The 26,752-nt window shown below is 43.6% G+C and overlaps 1 protein-coding gene across 1 annotated transcript in view; it reads left to right on the top strand.

Moving 5' to 3' along the window:
* PIK3C2A (phosphatidylinositol-4-phosphate 3-kinase catalytic subunit type 2 alpha) overlaps positions 1–26,752 on the top strand; it is a 2,027,647-nt gene that overhangs the window by 1,040,084 nt on the left and 960,811 nt on the right. The window contains exon 19 of the mRNA XM_069623772.1: positions 16,704–16,884. Coding sequence (XP_069479873.1) covers positions 16,704–16,884 — 181 coding nt within the window. The remainder of the gene's footprint in view (positions 1–16,703; positions 16,885–26,752) is intronic.

Genomic DNA, 26,752 nt, shown 5'->3' with positions numbered 1-26,752 from the left:
GAGATTTCCACAGGGAAATCTTGAGACATACATTTCGCCATAGAAATGCATTGGGGCTGCAATTATTTTAGGCCGGGGACAGTGACAAATAGTTATATTTTTCACTGACAAATCAGGGGTCTCCCCCTAAATCGGGAGGGTTGGCATGTATGAGTAAGCATAAATGCAAGGTGAATTGAGATCCTAGTAAAAAGGATGGGCATGTGACACTAGGTTACATTAAATAAAGGGACATTTGTTTAATAAGACAATTACAATTGATATTTACACATGTGTTCCATGTGTATATATAGGCTCTAATGTAGTCACAGTTCAGTAGTACAGTCCTTTTTCGATGATTCTCAAAATGTATCTGTATGGTAAGAGAATTTGGTTTAAATGCCTGCTGCAAATATTTAATGAGGAATCACAAGGCACTGGTTTTAGTCATGCATTATTGTTAGAAAAGTTATTTATAGCAAAGGACTGAACTTTATGGCTGTCCCTTTTACCTTTTAAAAATGCAGGCTTGTTCCTTAATTAGTGAGCTTCCTTTGGATTGTTTCAGGTCTATCTACATAAATGGGTCTTCGTATATACTTCCTGTAGTATAAGGGAAAAGGAGAAAAGAAAATAACTAACTTGCCATGCATTACTAGTTTAAAGAAGATTGAGGGAGCCTATTTTAGATTAAGCGTATCTGTTTAGGAGAGGAGTAGTCCTTGTTGAATGTGGTGGTGCTCCACGTTTTAGCACCGCCATCTTGAAAACGATTATTTATGGCCGGGAGACGGTGACGTCACACTTTATAACGTGATCATTGCCATTTTGCTGCAAATTTGAACACATTTTGATTGTCAACGTCCAAGCCCCAAAGGTGCTTAACAATGGATCAAAACACAATACGTCTTTTAAATAATTCCTAGTACACAGCATTTATGGAATAGCAACCAAATGTAAAAATAAAGTTTATTTTAACATTTAAAAAAAACCTTTTTGTGATCTATCGAGTAATCCTAGTTCTCATTGAATGTATCAATTAGGGGTAGCAGTGGTAAAATAATGAGTACATGTTAATCCACCGGCACAGTCTTGTTCAGATTCATAATTTTAGAGTAATTCTCTTGTTAGAGTGTATATATTCAAGGTCCGTCTGCTCAAAAAAGATAAATGATGCAGTAGGAGCATGTCCTAATTACCAGTTGGCAGACACCAAAGGCGTTTTTCAACGGGTCAAAAAGGATTAAACTCGAGTCAGTGAATATAATGGTAGTCCTGATTATCATAAAATGTGTTTGTTTATAAAAGACAGTAGTTTGACATTAGAGATATGTTACATCAATGCATCAATCCTATGCTGTTGGAATTTAAGATTAATATCTTGTTATCTTTCAGTAGAATTTGAAAATCTTAAATGTTGCTAAATTATCATTCATTATTGTTTTGAATGGAGAGGTTACTGAAGATTTTTAAACTCTGGGTGCCTGGTAGGCCTTCATCTTCCAGGCTATCATCAACATATACGCACAAAGTTGATCAAGTCCATCATGTCAAACCGTCTAGATTTTTTAAATGCACCCTCTAACACCTCATAATTCTTTATTCACCAAAATATATATTTATTAATCTTGTAATCACAAGTTAAAAATGAGTACTATGTATATGTACTCCACTAGGTGCTCGTCCGGCACCAAGTTATGTATACACAAAGGATGTTCCAAGATCTGCTGTCTCACCTGGCAGATTGTTTTACCAACGTATAATAATTTGCATGGGCACTCCGCAATGTAAATCACAAACATACTCTTACAAGTAACAATGTACACACCAGAGACGGAACACACCATGTCGACTTTTCTAAGAAATAATCACAGCACTGCAAACAAAGGGCAAGTCACACTAAATAGAAGTTGTGACATGATGGCCTTGATCAACTCTTTGTGTATATGGAGAGGGTACTGTCAAGGTCACTTAGATACCAGCTTGGGTTTGTCTAACGCATCATGTATCTTTTTGAACCAGACGGACCTTGCATATAGTGTTGGCTGAGTGTTGGCAAGAGAGGTCCTTTCTACCTGCTTCATTGTCCAGAGAATTTTCTTTAAAACGACCACTAGGAAGCGGAGCGTTGGCTGATTGTTAGCTGAGGGGGCTGAGTCATGGAGCTGCCCCCCGCCCTTGCTAACCTCGCCCTTAGGACCCACAGCCGCACGAAAACACTGACAACAGGAGCAGGTTTCGAATTGAGGTCGCGCCTGCCTAAGCGGGGCACTGTGTGCATTGACGCAGGAAGAGACCTCGGTGAAAAGGGCACCCAAGTTGTGGATTGCGATCGCTTGGACGCCACAATGAGCGTTGCGACCAACTTGGACCCAGGAGTACAGGACGACCAAGGTGAGCCATCTTTGTTATCTGATAAGAACACCGCGCCCTCCCCACCCCCAGCCGTCTTACCTTGTGTCGGTGCCGGCTTTCGATCACCCGTGCCCGTCCATCGCGGGCTGACGGCGGCGGAGTGCGCGAGCCTGGAAGTGAGGGGCGAGGCCAGTGGGGAGGGAGATTGCGACGAAGGTAGCCCGAGTGAAAACGATCAGAGCGGGAAGGTTGCCATCAACTCGCAAGTGCAAGTCCCGTACACCAACAGAAAGGGACACTATAAAAATAATGTGACTAAAAATCAACTACAAGAAAATAAACAAAAGTTTGTGCAGCCTCGGGAAGAGGATTCGCCAGCGTACATGGATGCTCTGGGTTTCTTCTTCGAGTCGGTAATGGAGGAACCGTCCACGCCAACCTTAAAAATGTGTGCACCAACGAAGCAGGCTAGTGTACCCCAATCGGGTCCACAAACACAAAATCAACATCAGCTTAACATAGAGGAGCCAGTAACAAAAATCACAAAAGCTACAAAAATGACTTCTCTTGTAGAGAATCAATTAGAGGATAACAATACTGTTCCAAAAAAGAAATCAACAATTAAACCAAAATACAAAAAAAATATTAACAGAGTCAAAAGAGAGAACACAGTACAATGAGAAGATGATGTTGGCTCCCGTAACCAGCCAAATAAAATCTCAATGGGCTAAACAAAAATCCCGGACAAAATCGCTCTCTGAGCTGAAATCAATAAGATAGCACTTTAAGCCAAAGGAACAGCCTTTTACAACTATGGAAAACGCCCCCACAGCCCAAAAGGTGGTGACCATAGTACAAGCCGACTCGCACACATGAAGAGAAGTAACTGATAACGAAATACTACAAGCCTCAGGGCACGGCGAGTTGGTTCACAGCACCCTAAAAGAAGCTGCCTTGGGTGCACCAGGACGTCCAGAAGCCACGAGTAGTAGTTTACCCCCTGCTCCTAAAAGCCAAAATGAAAAGCCTTCTTGCTCCTTACAAATTGTTGGAGAATTTAAGGATTTCCAAAACAAGTCCAACAATACATCTCAGGTTACATCTGCTCAGAAAGAAAGTATACACATTGAGCACATTAGCCCCCCTGAAACGTCAACTCCATATGGATGAAGAGAAAAATGGCCAATTGTAGAAGTGGAACTAAATAAATCCACCTCTCAAATGGCCCCTCAAAAAAAGCAAAAACAGGTACAGTAAAGGTGCCCATGATTCAAATTTCTGCAGTAAAAGAAAAGTGTCCCTTAGTGCAAACGAATCAAATTGATCCTTTAGCCAACACGACGACCAAAATACTCACTGAAATAAGTGAAGTTGACACAACCTCATCTATCTCCAGCGAAGAATCAGAAAACATGGAATACCGAAAACAATGGGACCACGGACAACAAAAGACCAAATGATCCTCCAAAAGCCTCAAATCCTCAGTGAAACATAAGAAGCTTCAACAATCAACGATAAAAGATCAAACTCCAGTATGGGCAGACCAATTCACAAACCTACAAACCGCGGTTAGATCCATGCTAACAATAACCCTGGCCCCTTTCCTCAAATTGTAGGAAGGTCTCCATGAAAAATATAAAGACCTGACCACCTTGCAATCAAAGTTAATATACATAGAGTCCTACATCGAAGCCACAAAAGAACGAAGAGCAGGTGAAAGAGCCTGAAAACATCACCTTTAAAACTCTAATTGATCTGATGGCGGATGCTTGTCAGGACAAAAAATCTTTCCTGAATGGCTTCAGAGACATAGTGAAGCTGCTAAAACTAGATTGTAATGAAGACCTGCTGAGTTCCAAGGAGAGGCAGGCAATAAGTGAAGCATTAATAAATTGTCATAACTCACACTCAGAAAGCGCCTCACAAGCATAGGTACCGACCATGCATTCAAACAAATCTGAAAATGTAAAAAACATGCCTGCTTTGAATGGTACAGCCCAACCAGCACTTGGAGTGGCTCAAACAGTCAAAATGTTGCCCTCGACAACCAGCAAAGTTATAACACAATTGGAATTGCAGATTACTGCACAAAATCAGGTGGGAAACTTGGGCGTCACCGGGGCGAACCTACATGTATAAGCAAGACAGCAAAAAAAGTTTTTGCAGTATTTGAACCGATAAAACCAGCAGGCGAAGGAAGGGGGAAGGAGCTAGGCGCCAGAAAAAAAACAGTGGAACCATAATCCAAAAAACCTAAGAACCTACCAACCGTAAAACCTTCGCTTAATGGAGGAGTCAAACTTCATCCGAAACTTGAAACCTATGAAAGACCCAGCTCCAGACAGAGAGTTAACACTAAAAAAAAAACAGACAAAAAGTGGACGAGGAATTAAACAGAAAACCAAATACGAGACAATTTACAAACATCTCTACAGAAAACGTGTCTGAGGCAAAAAGTGCAGCTGAAAGAGATCGAGGCGCTATTGAACCTGTCCATCCATGACGCCGAGAGCATTATAGAGTTAGAGAGTGAAGAAGAACCTGACGAAACGCAATGGTTGGCCAATCTCCCTGTGTTAGGCAGAAACCTGTGCAGTTCCCTCTGGGACCACTGCAAAAGATTTAAGACTACAGGTGTTTGGCAGTAAACCCACTTGGTAGCAGTCTGTACCACACAGATTCACTTGGTAGCTGTGGCTGAGCAGTCAGACTTCCCTCAAGAAGAGTTAGGCAGTATACAGAGTATTCACAATAGGTCAAGAGAACAGAATAGAATAAGTAAACACTGACCACGGCTTGGTGTAAAAGAGATATAATTATTTATTTAAAACCACATCTAAAAAAACACACAGGCACCAATGGTAAGCAATTCAAAAACACGGTCACTGAAAGATATAGACTCCCTTAAAAGAATATTAGACAAGTCTTAAGTAAAGCCCCACTTATTTTCAGACAGCGGTGAGCGCTTAACGTAGATGGCACTCTAATAGTTCGTTTTTAAAAGGGAGAGAAAACCAGAGAATAAATTGAAACAGATCCCAACACTTTTTCACGAACGCAACAAGAGAGGAAGGCAAAGTAACACCGTGAAGTTAGAGTTCAATAGACCGGATCCACTTTCAGGGGATCAAACGAAATGTGTCCAAGGTCATACGGTTGCAGTGCACAAAAGTCTTGTAATGGTTCAAAAAGGAGTTGGACCAAAGAAAGGGACCAGTTAGAGGGTCAAGGCGGCCAGCCCAGTCCAGCAGGTTAAGGGGTTATTATTACCTTGTAGCAATCTTTAGAAAGGGAGGCCTGGCGGACACGGTACCTTAAAGTGGTGAGAACACTCCAGCGGGGGCAGTTGTTCCTGGCAGTGGATGCAAGTCGGTGCTTCGTCCGGGGGAAGAGAGGATCTCGTCGGGGAGGAAGACAGGAGTCCGTTGCACTGCCAGGGAAGAAACCAGCCGCAGAGTTTCTCAGGTACAAGGAGCGGGGCTGTTGATTCGCGGTTCAGTGGTGAGTGGCTATCCGGCCGCCGGGGTGCTTGGCACGGGCATTTCGACCACAAACCGGTCTGGGGTGCGAAGAAGGAAGGTAAAACTGGTTGTGCCCACCAATCGGGGGAAGAAGCCTCTCCAGCCGGGAGATCTTCTCTGTCGTTGGGAAGTGGTGAGTCGGTTCCGCAGGGCTCCACCGGTGGTGTCGTCCTGGTAGGTCGGCTCAGCTTCTCCCACGTCGGATTCTCAGGTCCTGTGGCGACTTCTGAAGTTCCAGTCCCCAAAGCCCTGCTTTTATGCAGCATACCCCCATTCACTCAGCCTAGCTGTCAATCAAACATGCTAATTGGTGAGCCGGCCGGCTCACCACTTGGGCCAATCACACGAGTGCGACTTGAGTTACCAAGGTAACTCAGTCCAGGGTGCCTAAACCCCCTCCAACACCCTCTGCGGTACCCAGACAGAGTGGCACCACTTTTGTACGCTTCTGTGGAGAAGCCCGCCAAAAAGTGGAACAAAGGGCTCGACTTGGGTTGGAGTCATAGAAGAGAACACAAACGCCATTTTAGAATCGAGTCCTGGCAAAAAATACCAACCGGCGAATTAATATTAAATAAACCGGCGGTATGTCCGAGGCTATGAGAAGTAAATAATTAAAGTTGGTAGCCTCGAACAATGGGAAAATCCCGTAGGAAAATATTTGCGGTCGAATATAAAAAGTAGTTTCCACTGCCACCAGCCAAAACTCGATCAGGGGGGACGGAGACGTGGCCCCTCGACTAACAGACCCCGGAGCTATTGAATTGCCCCGACCAGTACGTCCACAATATGGTGGTTTGTACTGGTTTCTGTTAATAATTTGGGACTAGTAAAGCCAATGGTGACTTTACATGCCCTGGGAGACAGTAGTCAGTCCCAGGGTATGGAGTCTATGGTGGGGGGTCACTATGATACCCCTGTGTTACTGCACGGAGGGTGCTGTGTAACACACAATAAAAACACATGAGACCCTATGGAGTAAAGGACCCCATAGCCCATAAAACACATTAACAGTCAAAGGAACACCACAAATCATGTCCAAGAGTGGGAGAAAAAGAGTCTCACTCTTGGCAGGAGGAAAAAAACAAACTCCAGAAATCCAGCAAAGCTGCTGGGGGACTCGCCAGGTTAGGAAATTCAGCCTAAAGAGAGAATTCTCCCTAACAGCTTCTGTCTCACTTAGACGGAATTCGTAACTTCAGCCTGCGTCACATCTAGATAGGATTATGAATGTTAGCATGTGCCACACTTAGATGGAATTTGTAACTTCAGTCTGCGTCGCATCTAGATAGGATTCTGAATGTTAGCATGTGCCACACTTAGATGGAACTGTGAATGTTGCCAGGTGCCACACTTGGATGGACATGACGATTGCTGACCGTAAAACACCTGAATCCCAGCCAACGGACCCACCGGGCTGAGGCTGCCAACAGCACATCACTGCTCTCTTGCACTTTTCCAGCTTATTCCCACTAACTCACTGCTGGGGGACTCACTAGGTTAGGAAATTCAGCCTAAAGAGAGAATTCTCCCTAACACCCTGAAGAACCAAAGAGCCTAGCCCTTCAACCACCGTCCTTTGAAACTCTACAAACAAAGGGAGAATCCTTGGCCAACAAACAGAAGCTTGAGACAAAGCAAAGACAAATAATGGATTCCATGGTTGTGCACTCCAAAATGTCCTATGCCTCCAATAGAAATCCAGCGAGCAACACACAAAAGGAAACCTACAAGTATAAGAAGACTGTCCCGAAAACGAATAACCAAACAAAATGCAAATGATGGTCTGATTTTAAACAGAGCAAACTTGATGAGGCTAATACATTCGATACCTCGTCTGCGAGTGATTGAGCCAAAAGACATTAAAATAGTGGCTTTCCCATTTGAAACCCAAAATGATTTTATACATATACACCTTGCCTCTAAGACAATTATGAACTTAATAATTACAGCGACGGAAGACCTAAGAATCCTAGGTTTCGACCTCAAAATACATCATTAGAACGAACCTGACAATTAAAGACGTCTTCCAATCAGCAACTCGGACCAAAGTTTCTCAAAAAGGGAGACTAAAAATGAAAAAGAGGATGACACAAACAGTAAACCCATGAGATTTTCGCCAACAATCTTGCGTGGACCGAGAGCCTTACGAATTATCGTAAAAGGAACCCACGAGGAAAATGAGTTAGCAAATGCCACAAATACTTTGGAAATGGACACCAAAATAGACAACACAGTATCATGGGAATGGTTACCAACAACCCTCGCAAGTCAAAACAAACAATAGATTGACTACCAACAAGGTCATAGAAACCTACGAATAGCCTCATGTAACTCAAGAAGCTTCAAACATTTGTTTGAAAAAATAAATCAAGAACTCCTACTCCCTTTATCGACGGCCGTACTTGCTACTTAAATAAAGCATACAAGCGACCCATCGGGAGACCTTTTGGCAGGCTTATTAACCATTGTGAAAAACACTGCAAGAGAAAAGATCATACGAACTCTATCACCTTCCCCTTTGATACAAATTGTGATAATGCAAGAAGATCAAGCCCCAGCGCATACAAAAATAACACACATTTTCCTTAACTTGTGCTAGAACAGCAAAGCAAAGGATGGAGACAAATTTCTGCAGACAGTCATGAAGACCGTAGACAACCTTAGAGCAGAATTCCATCCCGTGAGACCGTTCATATGTGGTGATTTAAACATTGACTGTCTCAAAATAAATAATATTGAGGACATATCACACCAACAGTCAAAACAATACGATCCAAAAAAAATGCTAAATTAAATCAAAATAAGAGATCTGAAGATCGTAAACGTAGAAGGAGATCTGATGGGTGTACCCAACTGGTCCTCGTATAATGCGAGCGCAACATTGGATTACTTTTTTGTGGATTCCAATACTTACCAACAAATAACATCAATGGAAATCATAAATACTGTAAAAAGTGACCATAGACATCTAACTTTAACGTGTACACAACCAAAGCAATCTGCAAGCGATCCAAAAGACGGAAAAGAAAGGAAACAGAAGCACAAAGTCAGCACAAATAATGGACTAAACAGGCTACGACTATCACACAAAGAGACTCCTTTGCTAAAAGAGGCAATAATGAAGTGGAAGGATCAAAAAAGCACAGACACCGAATACGAAGAGTGCTTGAGTCTATTTAGAATATCCAATACAAAGCAAGGGAACCTTCAAATAAGAAGATTTCATCAGCAAGACGAAGAGCTTGCAGAAAATAAAAAACAACTGTCTAAAGAACTGCAAGCCATAAATAAGAGGTAAAAGACAAAAAATTGGAAATAAAAACTACTATAGCGAAATATCCAAATTGGGTGAAGGCCGACCGTGCACAACTATACCAATAAGACTCTGAAAATATGATCAGAGCGACTGAAAACATAAAAGGCGAACTTCTTCTGGTTCTTAATAAACAATCAGATGAACACAAGAGGCCAAGAACAACTAAACCCAATTCAAGAATCGCAATGGTTCGAACACTTCGGTGAAATCTATGATCAAAATAAAGAAGTTCCAATGTAGACATCGGAAGCTCCAATTAGAAATCCATGGAAGACAGCCTTTTTCAAGAATGGAATTTTGGAGATCATCAAAAAGGCAAATAGATCACGTGCCCCCGTCCCGGATGGGCTATCGAACTTTACTCGAAAACAAAATCCAGAGGTGTGGGCTGACATGTGGTATGTTCTCTTTGACAGAATTAGCATCAACCGACAGATTCCCAAATCATGGGAGACCGCAATTGTCATACCGTTCTTTAAAAAAGGCAATCGGGCAAAACTGGAAAATTACCGCCCAATCTCTTAACTGGATTTGCTCAGAAAATTGTACGTAGAAATACTACTCAAAAGACTAAAATAATGGATATCATCAAGCGGTAACTTTGACCATAGCCAGACCGGCTTTATGGAACGAGTAGATTGTGGCCTAAATCTCTTAAACCTCAATGTTTTGAAAATGAAAACCGTCAAAAACAAACAAACCATATATCTAGCCTTCATCGACATGGCTGCGGCTTTCGATAGTTGACAGAGAATTCCTGTGGAAAAAATTAAGCAACAAGGGTTGCCCCTATGATCCATTAGATGCCATCATAACCCTACACTCAAACACTAATCTAAAAGTTGATCAGAAAGGAAACCTCAGCAGATGCATAAGAACAACAAGAGGGCTGAAGCAAGGTTGCCAGTTGGCATCGATCTGTACAACTTCTACATCCATGATATCGAAAACTGGCTACAACTAGAAAGATCTTGTTTGTCACGCTTAGATGGAACCTTAAATCCTATTTTATACGCTGATGAGCTTGTGTTGTTGGATATGACCCCCATACCATAGGGCTACAAAGAAAGTTAAATGCCTTACAAGCGTATGTGGACATCAACAAACAACAATCCAATGCAGAGAAATCAGAAATCCTAATTCTCAGTCAAACAAACGCAAAAAGGTACAAAGCATTTAAATGGCGTCTAATGAACACTCCAATCAAAATGTCCAACCGTACAAAATATCTAGGAGCAGTGATTAGCTCAGATGGCGGTGAAAAACCATGGATAGCAAACTTGGAACTGGTAATTGACCAAATGATATCACAGGCTCTGACTGAAGAAAAATTGTGGGAAGTTCTCAATACAATGCCTGGTCGATTTTTACAACCAAAAAGTTACATCTGCAATCACCTATGCTGGCGAATGTTGTCTAAGAATGCCCTGGGAAACCTGGGATAGACTGGAGTCCAGATTCTGGAAAAGAACTTTGAGATTGCCAAAATGTGTACCGAGTGGTGTAATCGGACATGAACTGGGACTCTACTCCCTCCATGTGCAAGTGGTTTGGAAAACCCTAACAACCTATAGAAAAGTGGAATTCACTTATTGCCCGCCACAATACAAAGTGATAAAGTTCCAAAATGAAGCTTCTGAGACAGGTCTCCTTAACATCTGGAGACACAAATGTCAAGAAATAATGAGAAATATAGGTATCCGCATGGAAACTCTGCACAACAATCCAAAAAAAGTAAAGGTACGCCTATTGGCTATAGACTGGGCCCAAACAGAGTCTATGCGCTTGGGATCAAAACCACATACGCTTTCAATTAAACTAGTCAACTTTCCAAAAAACCTTACAAACTACTTAAGGAAGAGCGCAAACCCAAAACACAGAGATGCCATACTTCGATTTAGATTAAACATCTTAAGAACTCAACAGAATCTGAAGAAATATGGTATCGTAGAGGACGACAACTGTCGTTTATGTAATGAAGAAGAATCATTACAACACTAGTCAATGTTTTGCAAAGAGTTGAAATCTGAGAGAGAAAGGACACTCCAACAAGCTTTGCCTGAGTCATGCGGCCTGGATTACGATTCCTGGTGGGATGCTTTGTATATCGTCCTCAACAAAAGAACGGTTAGAGGCCTGGGTATGTTCCTAGACGTCATGCAAAAAAAAATTTCGGACAAGAACATCTTGAGGGAACTTAAATTAGTCTTAATTGAACCTGGACAAGAATAGCCAAACAAACGACAACAAGGCCTAAAACGGCTGACAAGGAAATTATGAACTGCAAAGGACTTGAAATGAACTGGAAACAACAGAGAGTTGTAAATGTTTGGCTTGGTGAAAAAGACTAAATGTTGGCACACTAATCAAAATGTTCTATTTATTTACGATAACTGCTTTAATAAAGTCGACGCCCATTTTCGAGTTTCGAAAAACAAACTGTAATACTCCGCAGCTTCCACTAGATGTCGGCCTATGCACAGCATGTGAATCTAAGCAGATACAAGCATCACATTACGGTGAGTAATGTATCCCATATACATGCATTCTAACAAGAGAATTACTCTAAGATTATGAATCAGCACAAGACTGTGTCAGTGGCTTAACATGTGCACATTATTTTATCACTGCTGCGCTGAATTGATAAACTCAATGAGAACTAGGATTATGCAAAGATCACAAAAAAATGTTTTAAATGTTAAAATAAACTTGTTTAAAACATTTTACATTTGGTTTCTATTCCTTACTGTTAGGCAGAAACCTGTGCAGTTCCCTTAGGGAACACTGCAAAAGATTTAGGACTACAGGTGTTAGCAGTAAACCCACTTGGTAGCAGTCTGTGCCACCCAGATTTACCTGGTAGCTGTGGCTGAGCAGTCAGACTTCCCTCAAGAAGAGTTCGGCAGTATGCAAAGTATACACAATAGGCACTCAGACACAATAATACAAGCAAACACTGACCAGAGCTTTGGTATCAAAGTATATAATTATTTATTTAAAAACACTGTTTGAAACACTCCAGCACTCTTATTGTAAAAACACTCTAAACACAGTTACTATTATAATATATACACCCCTTATTCCTGATCAGAGAAGTCTTAGTAAAACACCACTTATTTTCATACAGAGGTGAGCGCTTAACTAGATGGCACTCCAATAAGTTTGTGAAAAAGGGAGGGAAAAAGACAGAATATGGAAAGGTACACCACTCTAAGATTTAGGAACACTAAATGCGCCCAAGATCACACAGTTACACTAGGCTTAGAAAGTCTTGCAGAGAGTTCAAAAAGAGTTTAGCGAGGCTCAGAAAAGTTTAGCCAGGGTGTCACGATGCCTGCCCCCGGAAAGCCAGACCAGGCCCAGCAACCCCGGAAGCAGGCATCATGCCACTTGAAGCATGCCCAAAAACCCCAGTTAGGGGCTATTTGGCTACAGTCCTGGCGCCTATGGCGTCAGGCTCATAAGAATAAAGTCAGTCCTGGCGCCATGGGCGCCAGGCTCATTACAGAAAACTTACCTGATGCAGACCATGCTGCATACCTACCTGATGCAGACCATGCTGCACGAAGCCACAAGCCAAATGAGGCTTAGAGGGACTATTTTACTTCAGGGACTCCTTTCCTCTCGAGTGGGGCTGTGGAAGAATACTTACCTGGGACTTCTTCCAAGGCTATTTAAGCCACACCCGGACAGCCACACGTGCTTCGCATTATTTTGCGTGCTGCAGCGTAACGCTCACCGTGTCTTCAGCAGCGCCAGTCTTCAGCCACGCCCGCTTCAGCCCTGGAACACCTGAAACAAGAAAAGGAAAAGGAGAAGGAGAAGAGATCAGAACAAAACCCTTACAAGAAACCTTGATCCAGCACATCGTCGATCTGGAAGAGAGAAGCCTTCACAGGTGCGTTGCCACGCACCTCGCAGCGCCGCGCTGAACTCACCATCCGGGGCTGCATTCCTTTACTCCATCGCGAACCCAGCATCTCCAGGCCATTCTTCAACACCTGGGGGAGACAAGAACAAATAGGTGAGCAAGGGCAATACAAACCACCCCCAAAGACTTGCCTGATTACCACAGGGGGGTACTCACCTCATCTCGGGTCGGCGCAGTCAATCCTGCATCACCGCCGCACCCCGACCCCTAAGGGGAAAACAAGGACAATACAACCTACCTCCAAAGACTTACCTGATTACCACAGAGTGGGTACTCGCCTCATCTCGGGTCGGCGCAGTCAATTCTGCATCACCGCCGCACCCCGGCCCCAAAGGGGAGAACCACAAAAGACTTACCAGGATCTTACCAATTGCCACTTGGAACTCTTCTAGTGGTTTAAATCTGCAACCTGCAAGGAATCTGGCAGAGTGAAGATCAGATTTTTGAACTCTTACGAACGATTGGACTTTAGTGTCAATACTGGAACTCGCCAATTCCTCCACGCCAGTGAAGTAACTGGTCATCTATGCGCCCCTGCGCTCGACGCTGGATGGAGAGCTCATCTTTCCAAATCATCAGGTGAGATTAAGAGGGGACTTCAGGAGTGTTCTGTGGGCAGACAAGGGGAGTGGGAAGGCGGGTTAACGCTCAGATTACGGGAGGTTAATTCCCCTTCTCACTTGCAGAAAGATATTCGTACGAGCCCAACAAACGAAGCTAAGTGGGTCTGTCCAGTTTGTCATCTCGGCTCTACGTGTTACTCTGGTGGAAGCAACAGCGGGCCAGTCCAGATCGACGCCCCCGTGGGAATCAGGTGAGCGTAACACAGGGTGTCCCAGGCTAACCCAGGTTCGAAAGCCGGGGGCTAAATCTACCCCGTACAGTCGGTGGCAAGGGAAGCCAGGCGGGACACGGTACCTTAAGTGGGAAGGATCCTCCAGCGGTGGCAGTTGTTCCTGGCAGTGGGTGCAAGTCTTCGTCGTCGTCCAGGGGAAGAGAAAATCTCGACTTGGAGGAAAGATGAAGGTCGTTGCACTGCCAGGGAAGAAACCAGCCGCGGAGTTTTTCGATTAAAGGTGGTACCTTTTAATTTGTGGTCGTGGTAAAACGTGGTATCCCGGTTGCCGGGGTGCTTGGCACAGGCAAGGCGGCCACGAGGTACGTCGGGAAGGCGAAAAGACGTTGAAAACTGGTTATCCCCACCAGTCAAAGGAAGAAGTCTCTCCGGCGGGAGATCTCCTCTGTCGTTGGGAAAAGTGGTGAGACGGTCCAGCCACTGCTCCACCGGTGGTGTCGTCGTGGCAGGTCGGCTCAGCTTCTCCCTCGTCCGATTCTTAGGTCCTGTGCCGACTTCTGAAGTTCCAGTTCCCAAAGCCCTGCTTTTATGCAGAAAACCCCCATTCACTCAGCCTAGTTGTCACTCAAACATGCTAAGTGGTGAGCCGGCCGGCTCACCACTTGGGCCAATCAGGATGGAGTGCGACTTGAGTTGCCTAGGCAACTCAGTCCAGGGTGCCTAAATCCCCCTCCACCCCTCCTAAGTACCCCAGACAGAGTGGCACCACTTTGGAGGGCTTCTGTGGGGAAGCCCGCCAAAAAGTGGAACAAAGGACTCGACTTGGGTTGGAGTCACAGAAGAGAACACAAACTCCATTTTAGAATCAAGTTTTGGCAAAAAATACCAACCGGAGAATTAATAATAAATAAACCGGTGGTATGTTCAAGGCTACCGTAAATAATTAAATAAAGATAGTAGCCTAAAACAATGGGAAATCCCATAGGAAAATATTTGTGGTTGAATATAAAAAGTAGTATCCACTGCCACCAGCCAAAACTCGATCAGGGGGGACGGAGACGTGCCCCCTCGACTAACAGACCCCGGGGCAATTGAATTGCCCCAGCCAGTACGTCCACAATATGGTGGTTTGTACTGGTTCTGTTCAGAATTTGAGACTAGTAAAGTCAATGGTGACTTTACATGCCCTGGGAGACAGTAGTCAGTCCCAGGGTATGGAGTCTATACTGGGGGGTCACTATGACACCCCTGTGTTACTACACTGAGGGTGCTGTGTAACGCACATTACAAAAACACATAAAGCCCTATGGGGTAAAAGACCCCATAGCCCATTAAGCACATATAGATTCAAAGAAACACACTCAAATCATGCCCAAGAGTGAGGGTAAAAGAGTCTCACTCTTGGCAGGAGAAAAAAATAAACCCCAAAAATCCAGCAAAGCTGCTGGGGGACTCACTAGGTTAGGAAATTCAGCCTAAACAGAGAATTCTCCCTAACACTTACATTTTAAATATTTGGAAGACTTATTGTGTTTTGATCCATTGATAAGCACCTGTGGCGCTTGGACACTGACAATCAAGATTTGCTAGAATGAAAAGTTTTTGAATAAGTCCCAGTGTTTGTAAAAATAGGGCAAACCTTACCCTAGCGCTATTACTGTGTAAATTTGCACTTGCACCGGTGCAAAGTTTCTGTAATCTGGCCACTGGTGTAATGGCAATTAATAAATATATATTGTACATTACTGTCACCAAAACAAATACCCTGAGATGTTTTGCTCCTTCTGTGTTACTAACTTATATTAACCAGTGTATTGTAGGACTCTATAGAGAAAGCTGACTAATTGTTACATTTCGAGTACTTTTTTATTTTGCCTTACCATTTTTGGTAATGATACTCCTGTCTTCAGTTTGTTATTGCCTACTGATTTGTTAATGTTTTAAATAACAAGGTAAATGTCCCTATTTTGTTTTCTTTTCTGCCAAGCTGCCCTGTTTAAAATGTTGTTTTTTATTGTGTCAAGTTTAAGAAAGTAATCAAAAAAGAGTTTACGAAATACATTGGTAAGCTGGTAGCTAACTATGTGTACTTAATAAATGTTCAGATAGGGGATGATAATGTTTAGGGACTTCAGCTAAATTTTTCCACAACCGGTTCATTTTTAATAGACGTATTTAACTTTGTGACAATTGTACATTCTTGCTAGTTTTAAAGATCTGTGAGCCTTCTTTAGACTGCTTATTGTGTTTATTAAACTATTTGTCCATTTTAAAATATTTACCTTTCTGTACATATTTCTCACTACCTTGCTTTATTGTAAACGGTGTATTTTTCACTAAATCGATGATGTGCGTAATTGTGACTAGCCCACTCCCTTTGCAAGAGTGAAGGTATACTGCTCAGTCTTGTTTACCATTGTGAGAGTTTGTTCCAACCTGGTGAACCTACTACAAGCTGGTCTCCAGAAGCCTTCCCCAGAGGACTTGGCTAAACACTACCTAATACTCACACCTGCCCAGCATACATACATGTCCACCTTTAAAGGACACACTTTACCCCACACAACGTCCACAACCACCAAATACAGTTTTTTAAAGTGGAATACTTTTTTATATCGGTTATGAAACTAACACACTTGATGGATTCACTACAGTATTTTGTGGCATTCTATTTCTATTATTATTGTAAAGAAACACATTGGGTGTATTAAAATTATATGAAAAATGATAATAAATAATACTGAAATGCAAGCAATTTATTTTCTGACTTACTGGACTCTCCTGTTTTTGTTAAATGTGCAGGTTGTTGAAGGATGCGCTACATGACGCACATTTTGGAGTCCGGTATGAGCATGTTCTTGGTGCTCTTCTATCAGCCTGTGGGATTGAATTGAGGGAGGAGCTGATGAAGGAGAACAGACTTGTGCAACTTTTAGGCATTGTTGCTGAAAAGGTTAGACAAGCCAGCGGATCTACGAGGCAGGTGTGTTAAATAAATAGAAATCTTACAGATAACTTAACATGTTTAAAACATTATCGTGATGATTGTCCACTTTTAGTCCACACAAAGGAAGTCACATTCTCTCATGTTTAAGATTGTGCCAGTTGCAGCGCAGATGTTTTACCACCTTATCAAAAAAAGGAATAGGTATATGATTAGATAATTTTGTTCTTTTTCTGTTAGATTCATTGAAACACCTAAAGGCACTTGCTTCCACAGTTCTAAGACTGAGCATGGAAACTTCTCTGGAGTTCCATGTTGTTAGGGTAACATGTACAATTACAATTTAAAACTTATTTGGAAAGAAGGTTGAAGACCATTAAATAAAAAAAATTAAAAAACAAGTGATCGAAGAAAGAGGTTTTAAATACAAATCTAAAATAAGGGACTCGTAGTAGGTAAACACTGATGTGTGGTGGCGGGCAATCTGAGCCCGAAGTGGAAATGGTGGCAAATTTAAATTGGCCTAATTACAAAAGCCCTTCTTCAGAAGCATGTATTCACGTTGATTTTTTGTTGGCATATCTCACCTGAAAAGGGTGAGGCTAGAATACTGTTGAATACATTTAGTTACATTGAGACCTGATTACATGGGGAGGCACCCCCACAAATCTGTGTGTGTTGGGATAGATTTTATTTTTTTCTGTTTTCCTCCCATAGACATTTATAAGACACACTTTCTTTTTTACTTTGTTTTACACCTGGTTTGGCTGTTTGGAGGGAAGTAAAGTCTTCTGCTTTACTATCCTTGTCTTTTTGCTCATTCTTGTGTGGAAAGTGGTCAGCCCATAAGCCTATCAGTACTGCAAGACTCTTGGTGAATTTATTGAGTTTTTTCAATTGCACACATTACCCTAAAGTGAAGTGCGGTTATGATACTTTGTATCCTCATTCCTTTTTTCTGTAGTGCTTTTTGGATCCATTTAGAGTGTGCCAGGGATAAGGCGGTGGCAACGGATATTCTTCTACCCTGTTTTATATTTTTTATCCGTGCACTTTTGCATTTACTGCAAATGGCTACAAAAGGTGGCTAGCACCCTAAGATGGCAGTGCACTAGGATTTTGCCTGTTCTTTAGCCATTTTTTTTAATTTGTTTATTGGCATTTCTCAGATAATATGATTAAACGACGTTTGCATATTCAATTCTATAACAAGACCGGAAGCGAGCATTATGCTTAGCTTCTTTATTACTGCTAAACAACAGCCTATCAAAACTGACTTTTTATTTTTTTACAAGTTAGCCATATACAACTGGCTTAAAACAAAGAAAGAAAAGAAAAAACAGAGTAACCAAACATCTTATGAAGAAAGGTGTATCCAAACTACAACCCCCATAAGTCTTAGGTGCTAGGTAGTCCATAGCCAATGAGGTTTGCCCTGCTGCTATAAACCTCTGCTGTCCTAGGTCCTTTCCTCTCTTCTTTTTTGGCTGCTAACGACAGCTAAGTACATTCTTATTTCCTTAGTCCAATATTGAAAAACGTTAAGCTTAAAGCGGTTGAACTGAACTTACTTTATTAAATATTGTTAACAAGCGCAGTGTAGCTAATTTAGTGTGCAGCGCGTGTTTCTCTTTTTCTCAGTCAGAGTGTAGATAGGGAAGCGACCGAGCCGCGAGCGATCTCGCTTGTCTTCAGGCTCCGGTCGTGAGGTGAAGTTAATGTAGACATGAAGGGTGGAACGAGATACGCGCTAGTTTTGGGTCGCATATAGAGCGGGGGAAGAAAGCTGTGGCGCCCTTCCCTATGCGGTTTGCGCATGCGCTAGTAGATTTCAAACCCTTGTACAAACGTACGACAGTTGCCTGCAGCCTGACAAGCTCCACAGAGTCGCCTATGCATATTTTCGTGGTGATTCTTCAGCGTTTCAGGAGGAAAGTAGAGGCTGATGAGAATTTCATTAAAAAAAATAATAATAATTAAGATTAAATATTTATATATACAAACCTCAGAAACGCTCGACCTGCTAACAGCAGTTGCACATTCAGGTCGCACTGTGGAGCTAAGAGGCCTTCAGCAGGGTTTACTTCTCACAGATCACACAACATGGCTTGTGACAGAGGAGAAGAGGAATGGAGCGAGTACAGTGATCAGGAGCAGACTCTACAGGAAGAGATCGATTACAGGATGATCCAGGTGAGGGGACCTCCACTACTCAGCCTCAAGAGAATATGAATAGGGGGGTGTAAAGCACCCCGGAAGAGGAAACACTCATCTACCCCTCCTCCCTTCCCCCCCGGGCCCATTGATGGGAAAGAGAGAAAAGCCCCAAGAGGCAGATGATGCAGGCTTAAGAATGCTTTTCTAGAAAAATCAGCAGTGCCCAGCCTCGTACCCCCTACCCCAGGGGCAAAAAACATGAGGGACGCTCTCTCATCCTCAGAGGAGTTCGACCAGAAGATGATGATATTTCTGATATGTTTGAGCCCGACACTATCAGGCACCCTAGATCCACGGAGTGGACTCCATCTCCCAGAGTAGCCCTATATATGTCGCAAAAAATAATAAAACCACTTGAGAAAGAAACCAGATTCTGCCTTAGAGCTGAATGCCCTAGACCAGAGCTTACCGGGAAGGTAGCTGATACCCCAGAGCTAGACCCGAAAATGCTAACCTTTATAACTAAGGCGGACAAGGATACCAGTAGGGGTATGGTCCGCGCCTGGAGGTCCTGCCAGGATAAGATACTGGACTTGATGGGGCCAATTGCAAAAATAATGGACCTGGCAGAGAGGTCCATGGACACGGGTGAACCCGTAGACCCATTCATTTTAGTCGGCTGGGCGCAGAGAGCAGTTTGCTTACTGGGGAACGCTCTCAGCACGCTCTCAGCGGAAAGGTGAAGATCTACGCTTCTAGAGATAGACAGTAAACTAGGAGACCTAGCCTCTTATGAAGCTGGGGAAGGGGCACAAGGCCTCCTCTTTGGGGACACGTTCGTCAAAGAGATGAATACGTTTGTGGGAACCTACACAGCGCTAGAGAGGGCGCAAGCCTCAATAAGGAAGGTATTACTGGGAAAGGTTTTCGCAGGGGCCAGTCAATAGGGAGGCTGCTCGTCTGGCCGGTTCAATTCCAACAGAAGGCCCCAAGATCCAAGAGCCCAATATTGGGAAACGCGCCAGCAGGACACCTTCTTTCCTAACAGACCTAACAGAAGTAGGGGATTCAGGCGCCGCAGAGGATACGTCAGGCACCAGAATAATACCACATGTGAGAGAGCGCAGAGCGATGTATCCCCCAGTAGGAGGGAGAACCTTACTTTTCTTGCACAATTGGTGTGAGTTTTCAGCAGACCCGTGGGTCCTACAGACAGCGCAGGGTTTCCATCTAGAGTTCATAGAGACTCCAAAGCAGCAGAGCCCCCCTCCGCGCATGCACATATCACAAGCAGAGACTATGCTATTGGAGGCAGAGATTGAAGCGCTGCAGCAGAAACAGGTCATAGAGAGAGCGCAACCACGCACAGAGGGTTTCCTAAGCAACATGTTTCTGGTCCACCGCAAGGGCAAAGTTCGACCAGTCATCAATTTAAAGGAATTAAACAGCTGGCTAATATACAGGCATTTCAAAATGGAGGGCATCCATCTATTAGCGGATCTGCTCAGAAAGAACGATTGGCTAGTGCGTCTAGATTTGAAGGACGCTTAGCTGACAGTCCCATAGCACCGCAATTCCGCCCATTTCTAAGATTTGTATGGAAAGAGGGAGATATGGCAGTTCAAATCCCTGCCATTCAGGCTAGCATCAGCCCCTTGGGCCTTCACCAAACTATTAAGACCTGTGGTGACCGCCCTAAGAGAACAGGGAATCCGGATGATCATCTATTTGGACATCTTTTTAATGGCAGAAGACAAGATGAGGCTGCAGAAGCAAGTGCAATGCGCAGCTTCCTAGATCACAGGACTAGGATTTCTAATCAGTTCAGAGAAGTCAGTATTGACGCCATGCAGAAGGCTAGAATTCCTAGGCTTCACAGTAGATCAAGAAAAGCCACTTTAGAACTCCCAGCGGCCAAGATACGGTCCATAAAGAGGGATCTGAGGGCAGCCCTGAAGAAACCGGATATATTGCTTCGGAATCTAGCCAGGATAGTGGGACTCCTCGCAGCCTCTATCCAGGCGATCTTCCCCGGGCCGCTACACTATCGAGCTCTTCAGAGGCTTAAGATCAAGTATCTCCAGAGAGGATGGAGATATCATTATCAAGTTCCACTGGACGAGGACAGCAAAACAGAGCTCCGCTGGTGGCTACACAACATGGAGGCGTGGGGCGGCCGAGCCATATTCAGAGACGTTCCAGAGCTTACCATAGAATCGGATGCCAGCAGATCAGGCCGGGGCGCCAGATGCGGGCATTCGGAGACAGGAGGAAAATGGTCCCAGGAAGAGCTAGAGCTTCACATAAATTGTTAAGAGCTCCTTGCAGTATCCTTTGCGGTCAAAGCTTTTACCAAGGACAAAGCACAATGTTGCATACTCCTTGGGATGGACAATATATCTGCAGTAAGATATATCAACAAGCTAGGAGGCACGAAATCCAAGATGCTAGCGGAGCTGGCGAAGGATTTCTGGCAGTTCCGCCTGGAGAAAAGGATAGCATTCATAGCAAAATATCTTCTGGCAGCGAAAAATACAGTAGCAGACTGGAACTCCCGATACTTAACAGACTTGAGCGACTGGAGACTACACAGATCAGTATTCGAGAGGTTAGAGCAGTAGTGGGGCCCTTTGCATACGGACCTGTTTGCCTCAAGGCTAAACGCCCAACTGCCAAGATACTTCAGTTGGAGACTGGATCTGGAAGCAGTGGAGACGGACGCGTTTCTGCACCCCTGGAGAGATCACGCACATTATGCGTTTCCCCTCTTTGTGATGCTGGCAAGGGCAGTAGCAAAAGTGCGCAGGGACAAGGCGAATCTGGTCATTGTGATGCCGATATGGAAATCACAAGCGTGGTTTCCAGTTCTGATGGAACTTTCCACGGATTTCCCCCAGAAGATTTCGCACAGAGTGGATCTCCTATCCGATCCGTTAGGGGCTCCACATCCCCGGATCCAGGATTAGACACCAACCCTCTTGGCATGCAGAATTTCAGGCGAAGATGGTGTCTGCCAGGACTTTCAGCAGAAGCTGCAGAGTTCATCAAGGTTTCATGGGCCCCTTCCACAGTGAGAAGCTACAATTCCGCTTGGCAAGCCTGGGAAATATGGTGCAGGGTGAGGGGTATTTCTCCCATTTCAGCACCTATAGTTCAGGTTATTAATTTTCTAGCGTCCCTAACTACCTCAGGCAAGACCTTTAGAACAATAGGGGTCTATAGGTCAGCAATCTCAGCCGGGCACGAGCTGATAGACAGACTCCCCATAGGTGAACACCCGGCAGTAATAAGGTTTATTAAAGGAGTCAGGGTAAGCAGACACCCCCTTCCTAAGTACTCATCTCTTTGGGACGTTAATAAGATTCTGCAATTGTTTGAGCAGTGGCCAAGAAACAAGCTATTGTCTAAGAAGCAGCTTTCAGGGAAATTAGCCACACTGTTATGTCTAGTATCTTGTAGAAGAGTCTTGGATGTTAAAGCGCTAGAGGTAGACAGAAAGGTATTTTATCCAGAGGGAGTAGCGTTTAATATTGCGCAGCGGACCAAGACAAATTATCTAATTATCACATATCCCTATTTCCCAGACAACTGTAAACTTTGTGTAGCACAATGTATAAAGCGCTATGAGCGACTACAGCATCGATAAGGCCGCAGAGTGCAACTCAATTGTTAATTGCGTGCAGAAAGCCATTTAAAGCAGTGGAGGTGGCCACAATAGCGAGATGGGTGAAAGAAGTTATGGAGATAGCAGTAATAGACATTTCCGTCTTTGGAGCTCACTCGACCAGAGGAGCGATGGTTTCTAGAGCTTTTGCAGTCAGAGTTCCACTGCAAGAGATCATGAATGCAGCTGACTGGTCCAGCGATTCTGATTCCAGAACATTCTATTTTAAACCAGTCTCGAATCTGACATCAGCGGTGGTACAGAGCTTTGAACAAGCATAATGCTCGCCTCCGGTCTTGTCATAGAATAAAGATTGCCCAAGCGCTCAGGGCAGGAAGTCTTTATTCTATTAAAGACACGGAGGCGAGCATTATCCCACCCACAAGGAATTGTCTCTAAATTCATGATGTACAATATGCTAAGTATTATGAACATTGACGAGCGATTTCCCCCCCTAACATTGTCAATCTCTATTTTTTTGCATAGGAGAGGAAAAAAAAAGTTCTTGAGAGTAATGGCTTAAGACACCAGCAGGGAGATTATCGGCGAGGAAGTTGAGTGGGATAGAGGAGTGCAAGACAGCAGTGATTATTGAGCGACTCAAGTTATATAAGACTGTTTAATTAGACTGTTGCATCGTTTAAGCAGCTCAAGAAAAAGAAAAGGAAAGGACCTAGGACAGCTGAGGTTTATAGCAGCAGGGCAACCCTCATTGGCTATCCGGACTGAGGCTATGGACTACCTAGCACCTAAGAAATATGGGGGTTGTAGTTTGGATACACCTTTCTTCATAAGATGTTTGGTTACTCTGTTTTTTCTTTTCTTTCTTTGTTTTAAGCCAGTTGCATACGGCTAACTTGTAAAAAAATAAAAAGTCAGTTTTGATAGGCTGTTGTTTAGCAATAATATAGAAGATGAGCACAATGTTCGCCTCCGTGTCTTTAATAGAATCAAGACTTCCTGCGCTGAGCGCTTGGGCAATCTTTATTGTAGGTTGATACTTTATAGTACGACAGGCCAATAAACTTGAACAGAAGGAACAACAAAACAGGGGGAGGGGGTAACCAATATTATGAGGGTAAAAGAAGAAAGTAAACCAATCAAAAGCCAACCAGTTTTGTTAGTATAATACATATTCCTGCTGTTCTCAATCAGTATTGTATGTAAGGCATTAATATACGAAAGTTGCATTCCGCATGGGAAGGGGGGGGCATATAATAAGCTTTACAGTTGACAAGCTTTACAGAAATGGGCTGACATAAGTTCCGTCCTCGTCTAAGGCAGTTCATGGAGGTTTGTCATCAGAAGGATAAAGAGCGGTATTAACCAATGCTTTCCATCCTTCAAAAAGTCCCCCCCCACCATGCACATTTATAGCATGCCCCCATGCCGATGTCTCGGCTGCAATCGCAGCGTTGCGTTTCTTTTAGCCAGATTTCATACTGCGGACCTCCTGATCGATTTCCAAGCCATGGAAATACACCTTTTACCCAATATACAGGCTAGGTCCCTGAACCTGAAGCCATGTTTGTTTTTATTTTATTTATTTATTTTATTTATTTGTTTATATAGCGCTAAAAGCCTGCGGGCATCAGAGCGCTTACAAGTAGACAGGACAACAGAAATCCAAGACGGGACAAGATATGTGGGGTCGGTGTTACATTATTACGGTGTTTACTGGTTTTAGTGTACATTCCCAGTATGCATTCTTGTGGTGTCCATTTGAACCTGGTGATCCCTGCGCTTTCGCAGGTATGTTTAATTCTGGTCCAAAACCTTTGTACCAAATCACATTCCCAGAACATGTGCATTATATGGGCGTCTGCATGACCACATGTAGGACTGTTGGATGTTGCATCTTTATTAAATTTGGCAACCCTAGCCGGGTTAAATGTGCGGGGAAGGACATTGACCTGGAAAAGTCGGAACCTTGCATTGCGTGAGACATTTTTACCATGACTGAGCGCCCACAGCCACTGTTTATCTGTGAAATCTTCTCCCAGATCTGCCTCCCATCTTGCCCTGAGCTTTGCTTGGTCTGTAATTGTGCTTTCAATTAGGGCCTTGTATGATCGAGACACCGGTCTCCATCCGTCTTCTAATTCGTACATAAGTGTAAGGAGCTCGTTTGATTGGGGTCCGTCGGCCAATCTGGACAGACGCGCTTAGCGAATTTAGTTATCTGCATATATCTTAGAAACTGCCCTCTTGGAAGACGCTCGCTACGGGTGAGGTCTGGGAATTCTCTGTAAGTGCCACTCTCATACATGTCTCCCCACGTTACAATGCCAAACTCCTCCTGGCACTGGGCTACTTTCAACTCTTGGGAATCCCACTGCGTGTTAACCAGTATAGGTCTGTGTGGGCAATAGGGTAAGCTTCAGAATTCTCATTGCCCGGAGCCAGACTTGTCTGCCTAGTGTCAGTAGTAGCGGGTGGAGTGCCTGCTTGCTCGGATGGTGCTCTTGTAGTCGCACAGGGCGGATCAAGTCCTCCAGGTAAGTGTGTTCTGTGTGCGGTTTGTCTACTAACCATTTGACGCTGAAGCTAAGCTGGGCCGCCAGATAGTAGTATTATAGTTTTGGTAGCTGTATTCTGCCCTTTCCCAAGGGGAGTGTCAATATTGTTGTGGACAGTCTGTCTCTTGGGGCCCTATAAAAAGGTTCTCAGAGTGGCCTCTAATTCACGGAAAAAGGGAGCAGTATTAAAATAGGCGAAATTTGTGAATCCGTATTACAAACGTGGTAATATGATCATCTTTGTAATGGCCACCCTGTCCACAAGCGAGAGAAGTAGAATGGGCCAAAATACCATTTATTTTTTTTAACTCCCTCCACTGCTCTTAGTGTGTTTATAGCATGTGTTTGTTCTGGAGTATGTTCAACCCTTATGCCCAGGTATCTGAAGGAATCATGTTCCCACTTCAATCCCCAGTCCAATGCAGAGGTTAACTTGGTGTCATTCAATCCTGCCAGGGGGTAAAGACATGATTTATATTTATTGAAAGTGATCCCAGAAACCTTGCGAAGTTGTTTAATATCTCAAGTACTAGGGGCAGGTTGTGGTGTGGCTGGGATAGGAAAAGTAACACATCGGAATGGTTAAAAACCTGGTTATTTAACCAATACCAGTATAACAAGTTATTTAACCTTTACTAGTATAATGCCCATCTGTTGAAATCAATGTTCACAAGTGTATTATATGTTCTTCTGATTGTAATTAACTTCTGTACTCTGTACAAATGAATGACCATTGCCAAAGCTGTCTGTAACCACGCCATGATACCCCAGGGTCTGGCCGTGTAACAAATGAATAAAATGAAATCGGCGTACAAGGAGAGTAGGTGAGTGGTATTTCCTATACATATCCAAGCCTCAAGGTATTCCGGCCTGAGGTATGCAGCAATAGGTTCCAGTGCTAGTATGTAGAGCATAGGGGAGCGAGGGCATTTTTGGCGGGTCCCTCTGTATGTCCCATAGTTTTGGATACATATCGCCCTGTTTTGATTCTAGCAGTGGGGGTAGTGTACAGTATCTTGACCCATCTTCTAAAGTATGCTCCAAATCCAAACCTCTTTAATGCTGCCTCTAGCCGTTCCCAATAAACTGAATCAAAAGCTTTATTGCTCTGGGCGCCCGTTTGTCTGTCCAATTACGTGTTGTAGCCTGTGTAAGTTCAGGGTAGTGTTGCGATATGGAACATAGCCAGTTTGGTCCGCGTGTATTAGTGACGCTATATACTGCCGGAGTCGGGATGCGAGCATTGTCGTTAAAGGAATGGTTTGCACAAAAAATGTTATTGGCCAAAAAGATAGGCAATAATAAAAAAAAATATATACTGGCACTTTTTTTCTTTTTAAGTCCCTATGTAAAATTTTGAGCAATTAAAGCTCAAAATTTACAAAAGCAAGCACATGGGGGCATCCATTTTGTGAAATGGATTCCCGCCTGTGCTCGCTTTTGCTTTCGCAGCACTAATGAAGGAAAAGCTAGCCAGCTGTAGTAAACAAAAGCTACCACTGGGTGGCTTTTCCTTCATTGGTGCCGGGACTCGCAGGACGGAGACCGGAGACTACAGGCAGAAAAG

This window comes from Ambystoma mexicanum, chromosome 11, assembly GCF_040938575.1.
Source record: "Ambystoma mexicanum isolate Mex_15411 chromosome 11, UKY_AmexF1_1, whole genome shotgun sequence".
Classification (NCBI taxonomy): domain Eukaryota; kingdom Metazoa; phylum Chordata; class Amphibia; order Caudata; family Ambystomatidae; genus Ambystoma; species Ambystoma mexicanum.
Note: the sequence above shows the minus strand (reverse complement) of the source record. Positions and strands in the feature narration are given on the sequence as shown.